Below are 17,800 nucleotides of genomic sequence, written 5' to 3' on the forward strand. Positions count from 1 at the left end.
GGTAAAGTAATTGGACCCTATCTCTGACTTATAAACAACTTTGTCACTTATGCGAGCTGGGGGTTTTGGGCTAGCGACTTGGGTGGTTTAGCGAACTAAAGGATAATGCCGGGAGCTCGTTAGTTGATTGCTGGGAGCTTTTTGGAACCTCGCTTTACGAGCTTCAGATTTCGATGGTGGCTGGACTTTCCTCGACGAGGTCGCTTGGGCCTTTTTGGCTTTGGGTGATTGAGCCGGTCCATCAAACCGAGTCTGGCCCATGTGAGATGACACAGAAAATACATATAACAGTAACTTATGAAATCAAGCTCCTTGTGAGAGCGAGTTTTACAAATTCATCAAATTTTGTACAAGATTATCTTGTACACAAACGATGGAGTTCACTGTTATAAACAACGAGTTCTATTGAAACTTGCTCTTTTGAAGAGTGAGTTTGCCTCACTTAAATTTTCACATTAACTTTACATTCTATCGTGGCGTGTAAGATTTGTAGTATTTTATTAAATAGTTTGAAATATATAATATTTTAATTTTATATAATATATATGGGGTCAGTGCAAGAATTTTAATTTTTATTATTGTAATGATTCAATTTTGATTTTTATTAAAAAAAAAATTTAGTCTCCCTTTTGACTTTTTGCCAAATTTTATTAATGAAAATTGATGTGATGTGCATTAATATAACCATCAAAGTGACTTAATTGTGGAATAACAACAACAACAACATATCCAGTCTTTATTAATATTAAGTGATGTTAGGTCTATATTGATGCGTAACATGTTAGATTTTATTAATAGAATATGACAACAAATTAAAGAAAGATTATAATTTTATACAAGTTAAAGTTGAGCGATCGTGATGCTAAATTAAAATATAATGACTAATGTGTTATATAATGTAAAATTTAAGAACTAAAACGTAATTTATCTATTATTTTTATTAAAATTTGGTTTATTAGAGTTTGATCGATGAATCATGTAAGAGTTATCTAGGATTGAAAAATAAAAATATTAGAATTTAAAGTATAAGTTGGTTTAAATATCTAGAAAAGTGAATTTCTTATTTGACGAGGGAGCATCCAAGTATAGTTTGATTTATTTTAAAATTTTTAAATTATTTATGTCATCAATAAAGAGATCTAGCCGGTGAAATTTAATTATTAGTGTTTTTCGTTGGATTTCAATTCTATCGTAATCTATTATGATGGTTTTGAAATTTTAAAATTCACGTAATTTGTGTTGTAGAATGTAAATACACATGGGTGAAGGAAATGAAGAAGGAAAATGAGAAAAAATTGGCTAGTTTTATCAATTTTGTTTTTAATTAAATTTAACTTAATTTAATTTTAATCAAGATAATTTAGTTTATAATATTTTGGGTAAATTATATGAAATCCCCTGCACTTAGAGTCATGTACAACTTACCTTCCTGTGCTTTCGATTGTATTAAAAAAATCCCTTGCACTTTCAAAATGTTGCAATCAGCCATAATTTGTTATTTTTTTACATAATTTTGTACAATAATCTATCTACAAAATACATAATTCTACATATATAATTTCAATATATCAAAAAAATACCAAATTTTGCATTAATCAACCAATAAATTGCATAAAATTATGTAAAAAAATAACAAATTATGGCTGATTGCAACATTTTGAAAGTGCAGAGGGTTGTTTGATATAATCAAAAGTAGAGGGGTAAATTACACATGACCCTAAGTATAGAGGATTTTATATAATTTACCCTAATATTTTTAATTTTAAACGAGGCGAAGTCTTTATCCAAATAATTGATAAAGTAGGAGGTTTAAGTGCAATTTAATCAAAATTAGAAAGCAACACGTTCAAATCGCATGCCATCCCCGCCCCCAAGCACTGGAAGCGAAGCAAAGCAAAGCAGTGCAAAGCAAAGCGGCGGCCTTTATTTCTCTCTTTCCAAGCAAGAGAGAGAGAGAGAGAGAGAGAGAGAGAGGCGATGGGCGTGTGATTGGATTGCTATGGCTGTTGAAGAGACATTAACATATATATGAGAGATGAGAAGGCGATGGATAACGACACGAGGAGGAGGGGAAGCAGCAAAAAGCAAAAGCACTTACAGAGTTGTGTTGTTTTTCTTAGCTCACTTCAACGAAGAAAAGTTCTCAAAACCCTCTCATTCTTTACTTGCCATTGGAGAAACCAAAAGCTCCTCTAATCAGTTGCCCCACCAAAGCAACAAAGAATCCCAATCTCTCTCTCTCTCTCTCTCTCTGTATATATATATATTCATAATTCTCGCTTTGCCAGAATGATTGCTGTTATCTGTTTCCCAAGTATTCATTCCGCAAGGGTATTGTCCTCTGAGAGACACAGACACTGTTATTGGCAGTGGATGAGATGGCAGCGCCCAGGACTACTGCTGGGAATCCGCCGGCGTCGCAGCGGTCCATGTTGAGGTCGACGACGAGGGCTTCAACGACGGACGATCCCTCCGCCGAGGAGAACGCCGCCGTGGACAGCGAGATCGTGCCTTCGTCCCTCGCTTCAATCGCTCCTATTCTGCGTGTCGCCAATGAGGTCGAGAAGCAAAATGATAGGGTTGCTTATCTCTGTAAGTAATTCATACTAACTTTCTTTCTTTCCACTGCACTGCTATTGATCATGGAGAAAAAGATAATCCTAGGATTTTGGTTTTCCTATTTCCAATTTCCAATTAATATAATTAATAAATTAAACTTAAGCCTTATTCTCTTGGTTAAAAAGTCAAATAAGCTTGAGAACTTATGCCTCACCTCCTATGTTCGTACAAGTTACCATCTGTTCTATTGACATTTTGGGCTTAAAATTAATAATATGCCATTTCAATAGTGGTTCTACACATTTCTCTTAAGATGTTTCAATTCAAGTCTTTATGTTAAAACTATTATCTGTTAAATAGTAGGCGTCCATCAATATTTTACATTAATTAATTAAAAAAAAAAGTGATGTTAAGGTACTTATGCCCTGTACTGTTTCAATTTTTTTAGATTTTCAAAATTAATGTTCTATCGATCAATTTTATTTTATTCCAAGCATAATATTGATAACAGTATTGATTTTTTGGTTTTATGGGATAGCATAGAGAAATTGTCGTAAAATAAAAATATAATTTAATAGTTTGTGCCGCTTAATTAGCTGATGAATAGATCCCAACCAGAAACAGAAAAATCGTAGAGAAACAAGTGGAGGATAAATGGAAAATGGGAAAGGAAGGGAGACGGTCATGCAATGGAGTCCATCAGTTGATAAAGACAAGGATTTTGAATTGGGGACAAAAGGAAAATGTCAGTTTTTCCTCTGTCAAGATACTTCATTGAGTCCCAACTTGTATCTCTTTGTTTCTCTTCTTAAGAAACTTACAATTGCACTTTGAAAAGTACCCCATTTGACAAATGTGTGACTAAGCTTTGTTTGGCATGACTTGGCTTTCAAGTCCCAGGTGTTACATAAAAGCTGAGCTTCTCTATTCAGTAAGGATTCCTCTCCCACTAAACTCTTGCGTCAGGCTTTCTCTAAATCTCCTGAACTCTCTCTGCTCAGGGTCCTCTGGCAATCTTGCGACTGGTTGTTACAGTTGCTTCTTGGAGGCTGGCCACATTAGCCCACAGGTTACCAGTTCTGTCACCAGTAGCATCCATTTTGTTCACTGGTTTTTGTCACCATTTTCCCTGTTTCTATTACCTCCCTGACCTATTGCCACCCAACAGTATACCATTCCGAGTCTCCACATATTAATTTTTTTTCTCTGATCTATAAAATCGCTACTGCTTTAATTAGGGGCAAACTCTTCCCCATTCAACATTCTTACTCATTTTCCTTACGGGATATATCAGCAACTTAGATGATTATTAGCTCATCACCTTTCGTTGTTCTGGTCTCTTATCATCTAATCTGCAGAAACTCCAGCTGCTACAACTGTACTGCAACTGAGGCTCTGACATCCATATCCTTCCTACCATCGCAGAAGTTTTAACCATAGCATTTTGCCTTTACGATGCATATTCATCATTACGAATAGCTAAACCCACTGTTCTATTATTCCACTAATATTACTTTCATATGTAACAAAACCATTAATTTTTTTTTTCACCCCCTCAAATGAAAAGCGGAGCCTGTTTATCTCTGTTTTCATATAGAAGCTAAAATTACTGCAACCTGAAAATTTGTCTCATGGAACCTATTTCTATCATTGGCCCTAATGATAAGTAGTTGAAAAATAGGAAGTGGAGCCCAATTGCATCATCATCATCATCAACTGTACTTTACTTTAACCTAACCAAGTTAGGGTCGGTGGCACGACATTTATAATGTTAGTTGACTTCTAAAAGTCACATTGACGATACAAATCCATTCACAAGAAGAATGTGGCAAAATCTTATGCTGAGTGCCTTTTCTATTGCAACCATCTAGCGAGAGAATGATGAGATAAAGTTCCAATTCCATCTTCACATGGAAATTTTTTATGAGATTTGCACTTAATGAATATAATTAATATGGTCATGTTCCATCACATAATTAATATTGTGAAACTAACCTGTGCAACATGGAGACAGGACAGGAAGCGTGGCTAAGCTTATTGGAAAGATTATAGCTTCATAGTTGGTTAGAAAGATCGGATTATAGGGATAATTCTTATCCTAGATAATATCAAAAGAATTGTCTCTAAGTTGCTAGGAAGAGAACTGATATTCCTTGACATATTATGATGGGAAGGGACTGGAACAGCACCTTGCTCAACAATCAAAGCATCACATTTGTCACTTGCTCAAAATCTTCTATATAGACGAACCAACTACATGTGGTGAATCAAAGAGAGAGTTCCATTCAGTATATCTGTGTGTGTTTTTTGTTCTCTGTGAAGAATGGAGACGCAAAATTGTAAGTCCAAGATCAATGAATGAATGTAGCCTAGAGAAAGAAAACAAGGATTTGAAGTGTCAAGTTCAGTGAATCATTAGGAAATAATTTGTTTCTTAACAGAAAAAGGAAAAAAAATCAAAGTGATCCTAGTCCCTTGTTGGTTAAACTTAAGCTTGTTGGCTTCAAGTTTCCTTCCAAATTTAGAGACAAGATATGCTGTCAATAGTTTTTCTAGCTTTTATTTTCAAGAACGCCAGATATTTTCTCTTTCTTACATAACTGGCATTCTGTTTATATTTTGTTAAGTTGAACTTAGATACTTTGCATGAATAATTGTCAGAATAAGATGTTTTTATGAGTCTAAGACCAATATTTTCATTTTTGTGCTAAGGAATTTGTTGAACTGTTAAGAATGAACTCATCTAAAAACTTAGACTATTACAAAGCGTGATAACTCATCTAAACAGTTTTCTCACTTCTTGTCAGACTTGTTTCTTTTACATATATAATTGTGCCAGACCAAGAAAAACTTGGTGGGAAACTCTTTGGTATGGTATTAATTATAATGGTTTTATAGAAGGTATGACCATACATAGAGATGATTGGTGAGGTATAATTCATGTAGTCGACCCTACCTTGTGCAATTAAAGCTTGATGTGGTGTTATATATAACTGTCCCAAAGGCATGCCATTATTTAAATAGTGGGTTAATGGTAAGGTTTAAACATAGAACTTTTGCTTGCTCCAATAATGTGTTGAATTGTTGACAACTAACTCATTTTAAAGTTTTAGCTATTGTGGAGAGGGAAAACTTAATCTTCTATGTCATTATATATACTCTAAACATTATTTCACTGTTTCTTTACTTTCTTGATTAGGTCGCTTCCATGCATTTGAGATAGTTCATCGACTGGATCCACATTCAAATGGACGTGGTGTTCGCCAATTTAAGACCTACTTGTTACATAGACTTCAAAAGGTAGTCTTCATAAGCATAAAAATTTGTGTTCTCTTGCCTTTTCCTTTTTGGTTTCCTTTCTATTTCTTTTTACATTCTTTATTTTCTTGGTCTGGACTCTGGCGTGCTTGGCCTTACATTTTATTTTTTTCATATGTTTTGACTTTCATATATTTTTGGTATTTATAATCATAATGTAGTTGGCCAACATAGGGATTGTTCAATGTTAATTTTGTTGACAATAATTCTCATCAGTTCTAATTGTCTCAATATCATCCCATTCTCAGGTTTGCTTGTCTAGGTTATATAGGTCCTAGGATGTTGGTGGGGATACACTGGTAATTAATACCCCCAAAAAACCTTCCCCTTCCTTAAAAGGAAAAAAAGAGAGGAAAGCTTTTCAAGTTACTATAGCAGAGTCTGTGTATTGCACGTAAAATTGATGTGATTTGGCATTTGCTATATCATCTTTATCTATCATCAATTTGAAATTAACCATGCTAAAGTCATTGGAATACATCGAGTTTAAGTATTTGCATGGCATCAAAGTTATGGTTGAGGCATTCATCTTAGCATTTGCCCATAAAAAAGTTGAAAAAATAATGAAATAACACATGGATTTTATTCTTCATGCTTCATCTTGTTCTATTTTGTTGGAATGAACAAAATAGATCTAAACTTGTTTGCTTCTTACATCGCCAAGAGGCAAGGTTTCCACCTAGAAATACACAATACTCGGTGGTAGACCTTCTATCAACTAAGGATTCAACATAATTTGCATTTGTGTAGCCTTGAATGTCCAAATTATTATCTGACCTAAACAAACTCCCCTGGCCTAGTGTTGTTTCAGATAGCACAATGTCACATTCCTAGGGGTAGATTGGTCCATACCCATAATTTTGTTATGCTAAATCGGGAAGCTGTTATAGGCTGTGCTACTGTAGGAGTACCTTCTAGAAGGGCCCCTTAACCGCCTATAAATATGTAAAGGAGCTACACTCTAGAGCAATCAATGAGAAGATTCTGATTATCTTTCTCTCTCCTTTCTGTTATTCTCTCTCTTTATTCTCTCTCTTATATCTCCCTCTCTCTCTCTCTCTTTGGTAATCATAGAATTCCTTCCCAAAATCTTGTTACTACCCTTGTCAGTTCCTTTGGCATTGACAATTGGTATCAGAGTCAGCGACCACTAGCCAAAAAAACATGGCAGAAGGCACCCGTATGAAGTATAATCCAACCTAGCCAACACAAAACCCATTAACGTCCACTCTTACCGATACTCTCCTTTTCAAAAGGCATAAATTGAATGCCTAGTCAAGGACATGCTCTCCAAAAATATAATCCAACCTAGCCAAAGCCCCTTTGCATCCCCTGTTCTTCTTGTTAAGAAGAAGGATGGAACCTGGAGATTTTATGTTGATTATAAACAACTCAATTCTCACACCGTTAAAAATAAATTCCCTATACCAATTATAGAGGACCTACTAGATGAATTAGTATGAGCTACTATATGAGCACAAGGGGTATACCTTGAAGGTAGGGTTACTAAGATACAAGGGAAAGCTTGTAATAAGGGATGGCAATCAACTCCAGAAGAGGATACTACAAGCCTTGCGCGCCTGACCCATTGGGGGACACTTTGGTTTGAATATCACTTACAATAAGGTGAGGCAGCTATTTTATTGGCCGTTTGTGTTAGGGTGCTCTATTTGCCAAAAAATGCAAGCATGATCAGGTCCCATATCCTGGTTTGCTTTGGCCCTTAGAGATACCAGAACAACTATGGCAACAAATCTCCATGCACTTTGTAGAAGAGCTCCCTAGGTCTAAAGGGAAGAACACTATCATGGTTGTAGTGGATAGGTTGACTAAATTCAGTTATTTCCTAAGTTGTTGGAATACTTTCGTTCTTACTTCACATAATGATACAACCCTAGTTATAGGTTTGAGAATTTATAACATAGGAAAGATTACAACAAAACAACTTAGGAAAGATTACCTATACAACAATAATTCTAAACTAAAATTAAGAAAGTATCCTAAACTGAATTTAGAGATTTCTAAAAAACAAAAGGTTTAGATTAACTTCCAATTCTTCTCACAACCTTCCTTTTTCCTTTCTCTTGAGTTTCTTACGGGTATCAACATTATCCAATCTGCATAAGTAGATGCTAATATTCAGAATTAAATTATCTATTATCAACTGGAATTATCCAATTCGTAAAGTAAATGCTTCCAAGCTTGCATGCGCATGATTGCTAAAAAGATCTTATATCAAAAGGAAACGTTGAATAATTTGTGGTCTCTAAGAAGAATAAGCAGTCCATAACTCAAATAGAACTGTTGAATTGTTAATCATTATCTGATCTAGAAGCTTAAACTGGTAGGTCGAGGGTAAACTTTATCTGTAATATCATAATTTTTACTCTCAGCAGTCAACACACCCTCTCGTATGGGTTATATATTTATAAGAAAGCTGTGTATTCTACTTTCTAAAGGCTTGGTATGTTGTTCTATCTGCACCTGTTCTGTCCATTTGTTTTACTTTTAGATTCATTTTTTCTTATTAATGAAATTATTATTAACACCCAACATGAATTTTATGGCATACATTCTTACTTGATATAAAAAATAGAGGAACTGGCATTTGAAATATGGTGTATGTTGACAACTACTATCAGGTAGCTTGACTGCTACCTGCTTGTGTATTACTCAATCTGAAAGGTTGTCAGTAATTATCATAATCTCAGAGTTGAACATGGCATCTATTAAGACATCTGAATCTGTGTTGGTTGCAGGAAGAAGTGGAGACACAACGTAAGCTCGCAAGAAGTGACCCAAGAGAAATCCAGAAATTTTTTCAGCATTTTTATCAAACAGAGATCAGAGATGGCCAAAATACAAAACCCCCGTAAGACTAGAACCCCAATAATTAAAATTTCCAAATTCTGTATGTGAGATTATCTAGTGATATTATTTTTTACTCATTGCCTTTCCTTCCATGTATGTTGAAGGGAGGAGATGGCTAAGGTTTATCAAATTGCAACGGTATTGTATGATGTGCTGAAGACAGTGGTACCCATTGATGGTATTGATGAAGAGGTTTGATTTGTATTATTTATCAACCTTGTACATACTTTTCGAGAGTAGATGATCAGCAATTTTTTACTTCAAATTTTGAAGCTCAATTGATATTGTGATTGCAGACAGAAGAATATGCCAAAGAAGTTGAGAAGAAAAGACAACATTATGAACCCTACAATATTCTTCCCTTAAAAGCTGTTGGGGTTAAACCAGTAATTATGGAACTTCCTGAGGTCATAAATGAGCTATTCTGTAGTCTTAATTTGGTGGCTTCTAATTGTTAATTGACTGTTTTCTAATAATGATTTCACTGTTCCATGTTCATTTTGTTGAAAAAATTAGATCAAAGCAGCTATTCGAGCTCTGCAAATGGGTAATCCTCATGAGCGAGGAATGCCTCAAGACAAGGATAAATCTTTTGATGTTCTTGATTGGCTTTCTTCTGTTTTTGGGTTTCAGGTAATTTTGTGTCCTAAATGCCATTTGTTTCATATTTTAAATTTATTTCTGCTTCAAAATATTTGTTTTTGTTTTCCTTTCTTCCTTGCTTGCTTATGCCCTTCTTTAGCAAACCCCATAGCTTTATAAGGATGCTATTGACTTCATTAAGTAGATGTTGTTCATTAGTATTTATTGTTGAATAAAGTACCGTGCATTACATTTTTGGCATTTGTTAGCTCTACAGAATTCCCGACGTTGGAAAATAGCCCTGGTACGAGTCTGTTGAATGTGAAGATTGAATGATCCTCCTGTGAAAGTTGTCTTCGTGCCATTATCTAATATAGGACAATGTAAGACATGTTGACTCGGGGCAACTTCGGAAACCTCGGAGGACTGCCCATGATTGCAATTCTGGTTTTTTTTTGGCTAGGTAAAGTTATTTTATTGAAAGGGAACAATCAAACAGGAAAACAGGAAAGGGAATGGTCCATATTGGAGCCATCAACCACAGAAGGGTTCTGGAAAACTACATCAGAACTAGATGCTGGAACGCCTATGGTGCTACTATCGTTCTTGCCTTTGTTGCTATCACATTTAGTGAGAATTCTAGGTGGGATATTGCATTGTTGCTATAATCTTTGTATCTCTTGCCCAAGCAGCCAAGCTATGAGCTGATCATTGGCTCTCCTGCCCACATAAATAAACTGTCAGTCCTTGTGCCTCTAGATTGCAACTCTGATGTCCTGAACAAAACCACGAATGGACCAATTAAGCTCTTGCTTCCCATCCGTGATCACCTTCACTAACCCCAAAGAATTTGTTTCCTGCACAAGCTTCTGGTTTCCAAAATCCACTGCTAACCTTATAGCCTTTCTTGCTAACATTTTGCTTCAGCTGCCAATGCACTTGATGAATGACTGCTACATGTTATCACCAAAACAGGAAGGCCTTTATAGTTTCTAACTACAATTTCTCTATTTGCTTGTCCTCTTGATAATATCACATCCATGTTAACTTTCAGGAACCCTTCATTTGGGGGAATCTGACTGCAATGGCCAATAGATTGTTGGCACTCCCTGTTAGTTCATCATCAATATCTTTTTTTTTTTTTCTATAAATAAGAATTATATAGAACAAACAACAAGTGCAAGAGCGACTGCAAACACAATTGGGGCATGCCTTGAGCAGAGAATAGAGCTACATCGCAAGCCAACGCAAGGCAAAAATAAGGACGGAAAACACCACCTCAAACACATGAGGCAGGAAAGAGTCACATAAGACAAAACACATGAAAACAACAGAACCATGGAAAGCTGCACCATCGAAGCTACAAAGAAAAAACGAGACCTCCCAAGCACGACACTCCATGGGCATAAAGATGGGAGAAAAGATCAAGCACCCGAACACGAGCGGAAGCAGGAATGAGGAAGCCGCCATAAATGAACCAAGGCAATGCTCTGAAGGGATTGAGAAAACTACATGGAGGCCAGCTTCACCCAAACCACCTGCTGGATCTGGTACGCAAGCTGGCCCGGAGGCTACTCACTATCTCGAAAGCAACGGTTGTTATGCTCGCACCATGTAAAGTAAATCGCTGCCTGAAGAGTAAGCCGGTGTGCCACCATCCATGGGGATCTACCGTGCAACCGATGAGCTGCCCAGGAAACACTTCGCTCCTAACTCATCCAGGGCCAAGCAAACTTCATATGGCATTTAAGCTGCTGCAAAACCTGTCTAGAATAAACACAACTAAAAAATAAGTGGCTATGGCGCTCCATCGCGCACCTGCACAAGAAACACCTGTTAGGAAATGCCAGATATAAGTTTAACCGATCTAGAGTAGAAAGACACTCCTTATTGGCAAGCCAAAGGATAAAAGCATAGGATGGGACTCTGGAGGAGTGCCAGACTAACTGAAACCAGGGGACCCAAGCTCTCTTGCCTCTTAAAACACTCATAGCAGATCGAGTCGAGAAACAGCCATCAGGAGCAGGGACCCACCAAGGGAGGTCAGGGGAAAAGGACCGAAGGGGACTCGACAAATTTTTCAAAATCAGCTAGGCTTCCCTTGAAAAAACTACATAGGGCCACGACCAGTCACCCTGAGAGATAATGGAGGAAACCCTAGCTGTAGAGAGGAGACTTGTCCTCTTAGGTAGACCACGAGAGAAGTAATCCACCAGCCCACCGAAGGGGTGCCATTGGTCATGCTAGAGAAAAACACAATGCCCATTACCAATTTTCCACCTGAGAAGCGGATGAACAATGCTTGGTTAAGGATCCTACGCCAATACCACGGACAAGAGTAAGGAGGCGTAAGAAGTCAGAAGCAAGAATCCCTAATATGGTACGAGTGAATCCATCAAATCCAAAGGGATTTGGAAGAAGCCTGCATGAGGCGCCAGATCAATTTGGCGGCAAGAGCTGGATTCCAGATATAGAGGGGACACAAACCAAGGTCTCCCTGGTCTTTTGGGAAGCAAATATCAGACCAGGTAACCTTAGCTTTATGGGGAGACAGATCCGGACCATCCCACAAGAAAACATGTATGACTTTCTCAACTTCCTTATGAACTTTCTCAAGGAGCACGAAAATCGACACCCAATAAACATGAATGGTAGATAAGACCGATTGGACAAACTGGAGGCGCCCCGCAAAAGAAAGGAGGTGACCCGTCCAAGAAGTAACTTTAGAGCAAACACGATCCAAGATAGGACGACAGTCAACATAGGTGAACTGCTTCGAGATAAGGGGAATCCCAAGATAACAAATAGGAAGAGAGCCCTCCTTACAGCCCGATTCCTGCACTAGAGAAGCACAAAGATCGGGGTCGGCACAATAGACAAAGCAATCACTTTTTGTTGGATTCGCCTCTAACCCAGACATCTCAACAAAGCGATTAAGGCATTGCTTTAGGATGCAGATAGAGGCCAGATCACCATTGGAAAAAAGCATGAGAGGTTATCAGCAAACATGAGCATGGCAATGTCTAAACTGTCATGTTTCCAATGGAAACAGAAATCATCCGCATGCGAATGATAGGCGACAATACCATGGAGAACTTGCATGACAAGGACAAAGAGATAGGGGGACAGAGGATCCTCTTGCCTGAGGCCCTGACCACCACGGAAAAAACCATGGAGCATCCCATTAACCTTAATTGAAAAACGGGTCGTAGTCACACAGGCCTTAAACAACTCACACCTTGAAAACCATTGGTCCTTCCATGCATTGATCGACTCTCCATCCCCAAAAAGCTTGTATTTCCCTTTAGCCAATTCCTGCTTAGCCTTTTAGTCATCCAAATTGGTGAGATGAGGGAGTTGGTTTTGCTTCTTGTAGGAATTCAGAATTATGCTTTCATAATAATAATCTGATGGATATAGCAGTCCTCTTATAGAGGGAGAGATTACATCAAAAAAGGAAACTATCAAAAAGGAAACTATCTCTAAGGAAACAAATTAAAACACAAAGAAGGAAATATACACTAAGATACATATGGACATAATCAATAAAGATTCCTAAGTGATAATTAGGAAAGATTCCTAAATGATAATTAGAAATCTTTCCTAATCTAAGCAGATCTCTTAACATTCTAATAAGTCAACACTCCCCCTTAAGCTGGAGAGTGGATATCAACTATTCCCAGCTTGCTTACCAAAACATCGAACCTTCTTCTAGGTAGCCCTTTAGTCAACACATCTGCCACTTGATCTTTAGATGGCACATATGGGATTCGAATTAACCCAGCGTCCAATTTTTCCTTGATAAAGTGCCGATCAATCTCTATATGTTTAGTTCTGTCATGTTGTACTGGATTATGGGAAATATTAATAGCTAATTGATTATCACAAAGTAGGTCAATAGTATCTTGAATCTTGATTTTTAAGTCTTCTAAGATAATCCAAAGCCACAGAAGTTCACACAATCCAAGGGTCATTGCCTAAAACTCTGCCTCTGCATTGGATCTTGCTAGAATACTTTGCTTTTTACACCTCCAAGACACTAGGTTTCCCCCCAAAAACACACAATAGCTTGTAGTGGATCTCCTATCAACCAAGGATCCACCATAATCTGCATCAGTGAATCCTTGTACATTCAATTCAGTTCCTACTTTAAACAAAATGCCTTGACCTGGTGTTATCTTTAGATAGTTTAGGATTTTCCGTACAGCTTGCATGTGCTCCTCGGTTGGACGATGCATGAACCGACTTACTAGACTAACAATGAAGGCAATATCAGGCCTAGTATGTGAGAGATATATCAACCTGCCCACAAGTCTCTGGAACCTCCCTTTATCAACTATTTGTCCCTCTGAGTTCTCGTGCAATCTGAGATTAGGATCCACAGGTATACTAGACTCTTTTCCTCCTGTCATTCCAGTTTTAGCTAGAAGATCAAGAATGTACTTGCGCTGTGATAGAAAGATTTCAGTATTTGAGTAGGCTACCTCAATTCCTAGGAAATATTTAAGTACCCCAAGGTCTTTGATCTCGAATTCTTCAACTAATTTTCTTTTTAGACTCTGTTGTTCTTCCATATCACTTCCAGTCACAACTATATCATCAACATACACTGAGAGTGCTGTAACTTTTCCACCTGAATGTTTGAAAAAAAGAGTGCGATCACCTCTGCTCTGAGCATATCCCATAGACTTCATTGCCTTAGAAAATCTGCCAAACCATGCCCGGGGAGACTGTTTAAGTCCATATAGGGGCCTTTTTAATTTTACATATTGTACTTGGATCCCTTTCCTGAAAACCAGGAGGCACTTCCATGTATACCTCATCTTTTAAATCCCCATGTAAGAAAGCATTCTTCACGTCTAACTGCTGCATTTTCCACCCAAAATGAGTTGCCAGGGATATAAGAATTCTTCTCGTTGTCATTTTTGCCACTGGTGCAAAAGTCTCAAGGTAATCTATGCCATAAGACTGAGTATAGCCTTTGGCCACTAGTCTAGCTTTATACCTTTCCAGTGTGCCATTAGCTTTATACTTCAAATTAAATATCCATCTGCATCCAACTGGAGTGATTCCTTTAGGCCTAGGCATCAATTCCCATGTCTGATTTTTATTTAAGGCATTCATTTCCTCTTGCATGGCTTGCTTCCAATTTTGGTCTTTTAGAGCCTCTTCTACTGACTTGGGAATAACAATAGAGTTTAATGAGGTGAGGAAGCTTTTGTGGTTTTGGGAGAAGCGATGATAAGACAAGTTATCAGTTAAAGGGTGTAAAGTACAGCTTCTGACCCCTTTTCTCACAGCAATTGATAGGTCTAAATCATAAAAAACGGGGCTAGAAAGGGATATATCTAATGATTGTGCAGTTTCAGTACCTGGATCTGATGCTGGTGAGGGCTGAGACTCCATAATAGGTTGCCTCCTTTTGAACACATAGGGAGAACCTTTAAACCGAACTGGAGAGGATGGCCTTTGAACTGCTTGTTCAATACATTCTGTAGGTAGATGAGAGGGGTTAGGAGATTGAGCTGGAACAACAGAGGAAGAAGGGTTAGAACTAGACAAAACAAGAGTTGGTGCTAGGACAGGAAAAATTTTAAATGAGTCTTGGTCCTCAATTCCTCGAGTCTCCCCCTAAGGACTAAGGTCTGGAGAGCCATAGAAGGGCTGAGATTCAAGGAAAAAGACATCTTTGGATACAAAGAACTTCCGAGTTGGAGGGTGATAGAACTTGTAGCCTTTTTGGGTTGGAGAATACCCCAGGAAGATACACCAAAGGGCACGAGGATCAAGCTTATCCCGATGTATTTTGGGGATATGAACAAAGCACACACAACCAAACACATGGAGAGGGAGAGGAGTATGCAAATAGTAATCGGGAAAAAAAGAGGATAGGCACTGGAATGGGCTATGGTGATTTAGGACTTTGGAGGGAATGCAGTTGATGACATAGGTCGCGGTTAAAACGGCTTCACCCCAAAAGGTTTTATGAACATGAGTGTGATGAAGGAGTGTGTGAGCCACATTAAGGAGATGTCTCATCTTTCGCTCTGCTACTCCATTTTGTTGTGGAGTGTCTACGCAAGAAGACTCATGAACAATACCCTCATGTTGAAAGAAAGAATTCAACTGATTATTAAAATAATCTTTAGCATTATTTGTTCTGAATTTTTGGACAGGAGTACCAAATTGTGTGGATACCATTTTGCAAAAATAAGGTAAGATGGTGCCAATTTCAGCCTTTTCTTTCAAGAGAAATACCCAACACTTGCGAGTACAGTCATCAATAAAGAAAACAAACCACCGAGCCCCAGAACAATTGGATATTTTGGATGGTCCCCAAACATCTGAATGAACTAGGGAAAAAGGTTTAGAAGATAATTTGTTGCTCATAGGATAAGACACCCTATGGTGTTTGGACAACACACACACATCACATTGAAACATCCTAGGATCTAAAGATTTAAACAAATGAGGAAACATAGCTTTTAATAAAGGAAAAGGCGGATGACCTAATCTATAGTGTTGACGCCAAATGGTGTTGGATGTTGAAAAAGAATGAGATGAACAAGCAATGATAGGTTGCTGCTTCTCTGTAGAATGGCCTGCCTTGTGTAAGGTATATAACCCATTGCGCTCCTTAGCCACACCAATCATCTTCCCCGTAATCATGTCCTAAAATTCACACATATGAGGATAGAAGATAGCATGATAATTTAATTCTTTGGTTAGTTGGTGGATAGATATAAGATTGGTAGCTAACTGTGGGACATGAAGAACTTGTTTGGTTGTTAGCAAAGGGCTGAATTTAACTGTACCTTGGCCAGCAATAGGAACAGTGGTTCCATTAGCAATAACAATCTGTTTAGGGCTAACAAGAGGTTGGTAAGTGTCAAAGGAATTTACATGAGGGGTTATGTGATCAGTAGCTCCTGAATCAAGGACCCAATTGGTATTCCCAGCAGTTTTAAAGGCAGAAAAACACTCAGAATTGGTGAGTTTACCTTGCTGTGCGAGTGAACTGGCTCCATCTTGGAGAGTTTTGAGGAAATTCTTGAGTTTGTTCATCTCTTCTGCATTCAATTGTGAAATATCAGCACCAATAGATTCAGTTTTACCTGCTGATTAAGCTTCCCCTTGATCTGTGCTGGAAAAATAGTCTTGACGACTCTTAAATCCGCCTATCCTGCTTAGCACAGCTTCTTTGCCATGGAGTTTGAAGCAGTTATCCTTAGTATGCCTAGGTTTTTTGCAATAACTGCACCACAAACCTTCTCATCCTGAATTTTTTCACGAATTTTCTGCCTTTCCTGCTTTAAACCGAGATCCATCTCTATGGCTTGACACCATGGCTGAGCTTTCAACACTGTGATCTCCTAGCATAGCCATCCTTCTGTTTTCCTCACTTCGAACAATGGAAAAAACCTCATTAAGAGTAGGTAATTTTTCCCTACCAAGCACTTGGATCCTCACTCGATCATATTCCGGATTAATCCCTGCTAGAAACTCTACAATCCTGTCCCTTTCTTGAATTTGTTTGACAGCATCATTGCTACACTCCATCTTGATATCTTGATAATGATCTAGTTCTAGCCACATCCCCTTCATTTTATTATAATATTCTGTTATAGTGGATGCTCCTTGTCTTGTCCTACTAATCTTAGTCTTAACCTCAAAAATAACCGAGGCATCTTGAACTTTAGAATAGGTTTGCCTCACAATCTCCCAAATGTCCCTAGTTGACATTAAAAACATAAAGTTTTTACTTACCTCCGGCTACATGGCACTCCAAAGCCATGACATGATTGATGAATCTTCAATTTCCCATGTTGTGAAGGATGGGTCTGAATCTTTTGGAGGAGTTCCGGTCAGGTGGCCTAGCTTTCCTCGGCCTTTGAGGAATGTGCTCACAAGCTGAGACCATTGCAAGAAGTTTCGCCCATCAAGTTGGTAGGAAGGATGCATCCCAGGCAGATCACCCCCTCCCATTGGTTGCTGATCACTAGGATAGGATTCAGCATTGGTAATGACCGGAGTCGCCTCTGATATCTCGGACATGTCTTAAGAAGATTGAGTTTGGAAAGGAAAACTAGAAGTGCAGCTGGAACAGAATTGCTGAACAACAGAACAGAACAAAACAGCAATTAAGGCTAGGCTGAAACCCTAGAGGAGTTCGGCGCAAAGAAGTGCAATGAAGGCACTATTAGGGTTTCGAAAATATTGGAAGGGAAGGGAAAGGCTTTGATACCATGTAGGAATTCAGAATTATGCTTTCATAAAAATAATCTGATGGATACAGCAGTCCTCTTATAGAGGGAGAGATTACATCAAAAAAGGAAACTATCAAAAAGGAAACTATCTCTAAGGAAACAAATTAAAACACAAAGAAGGAAATATACACTAAGATACATATGGACATAATCAATAAAGATTCCTAAATGATAATTAGGAAAGATTCCTAAATTATAATTAG

General features: G+C 37.9%; 1 protein-coding gene across 2 annotated transcripts in view; it reads left to right on the forward strand.

Moving 5' to 3' along the window:
* The first annotated feature begins 1,960 nt into the window (after positions 1 to 1,960).
* LOC127792202 (callose synthase 7) overlaps positions 1,961 to 17,800 on the forward strand; it is a 63,482-nt gene continuing 47,642 nt past the window's right edge. Inside the window, exons 1-6 of one of the 2 annotated variants that reach the window (XM_052322625.1) lie at positions 1,961 to 2,592; positions 5,759 to 5,859; positions 8,637 to 8,749; positions 8,853 to 8,940; positions 9,045 to 9,155; positions 9,265 to 9,381. In XM_052322625.1, coding sequence (XP_052178585.1) covers positions 2,379 to 2,592; positions 5,759 to 5,859; positions 8,637 to 8,749; positions 8,853 to 8,940; positions 9,045 to 9,155; positions 9,265 to 9,381 — 744 coding nt within the window. In that variant the 5' untranslated portion in view covers positions 1,961 to 2,378. The remainder of the gene's footprint in view (positions 2,593 to 5,758; positions 5,860 to 8,636; positions 8,750 to 8,852; positions 8,941 to 9,044; positions 9,156 to 9,264; positions 9,382 to 17,800) is intronic. The other variant, XM_052322626.1, reaches the window with a different exon arrangement.

Source organism: Diospyros lotus, chromosome 15, assembly GCF_014633365.1.
Source record: "Diospyros lotus cultivar Yz01 chromosome 15, ASM1463336v1, whole genome shotgun sequence".
In the NCBI taxonomy this organism is placed as follows: domain Eukaryota; kingdom Viridiplantae; phylum Streptophyta; class Magnoliopsida; order Ericales; family Ebenaceae; genus Diospyros; species Diospyros lotus.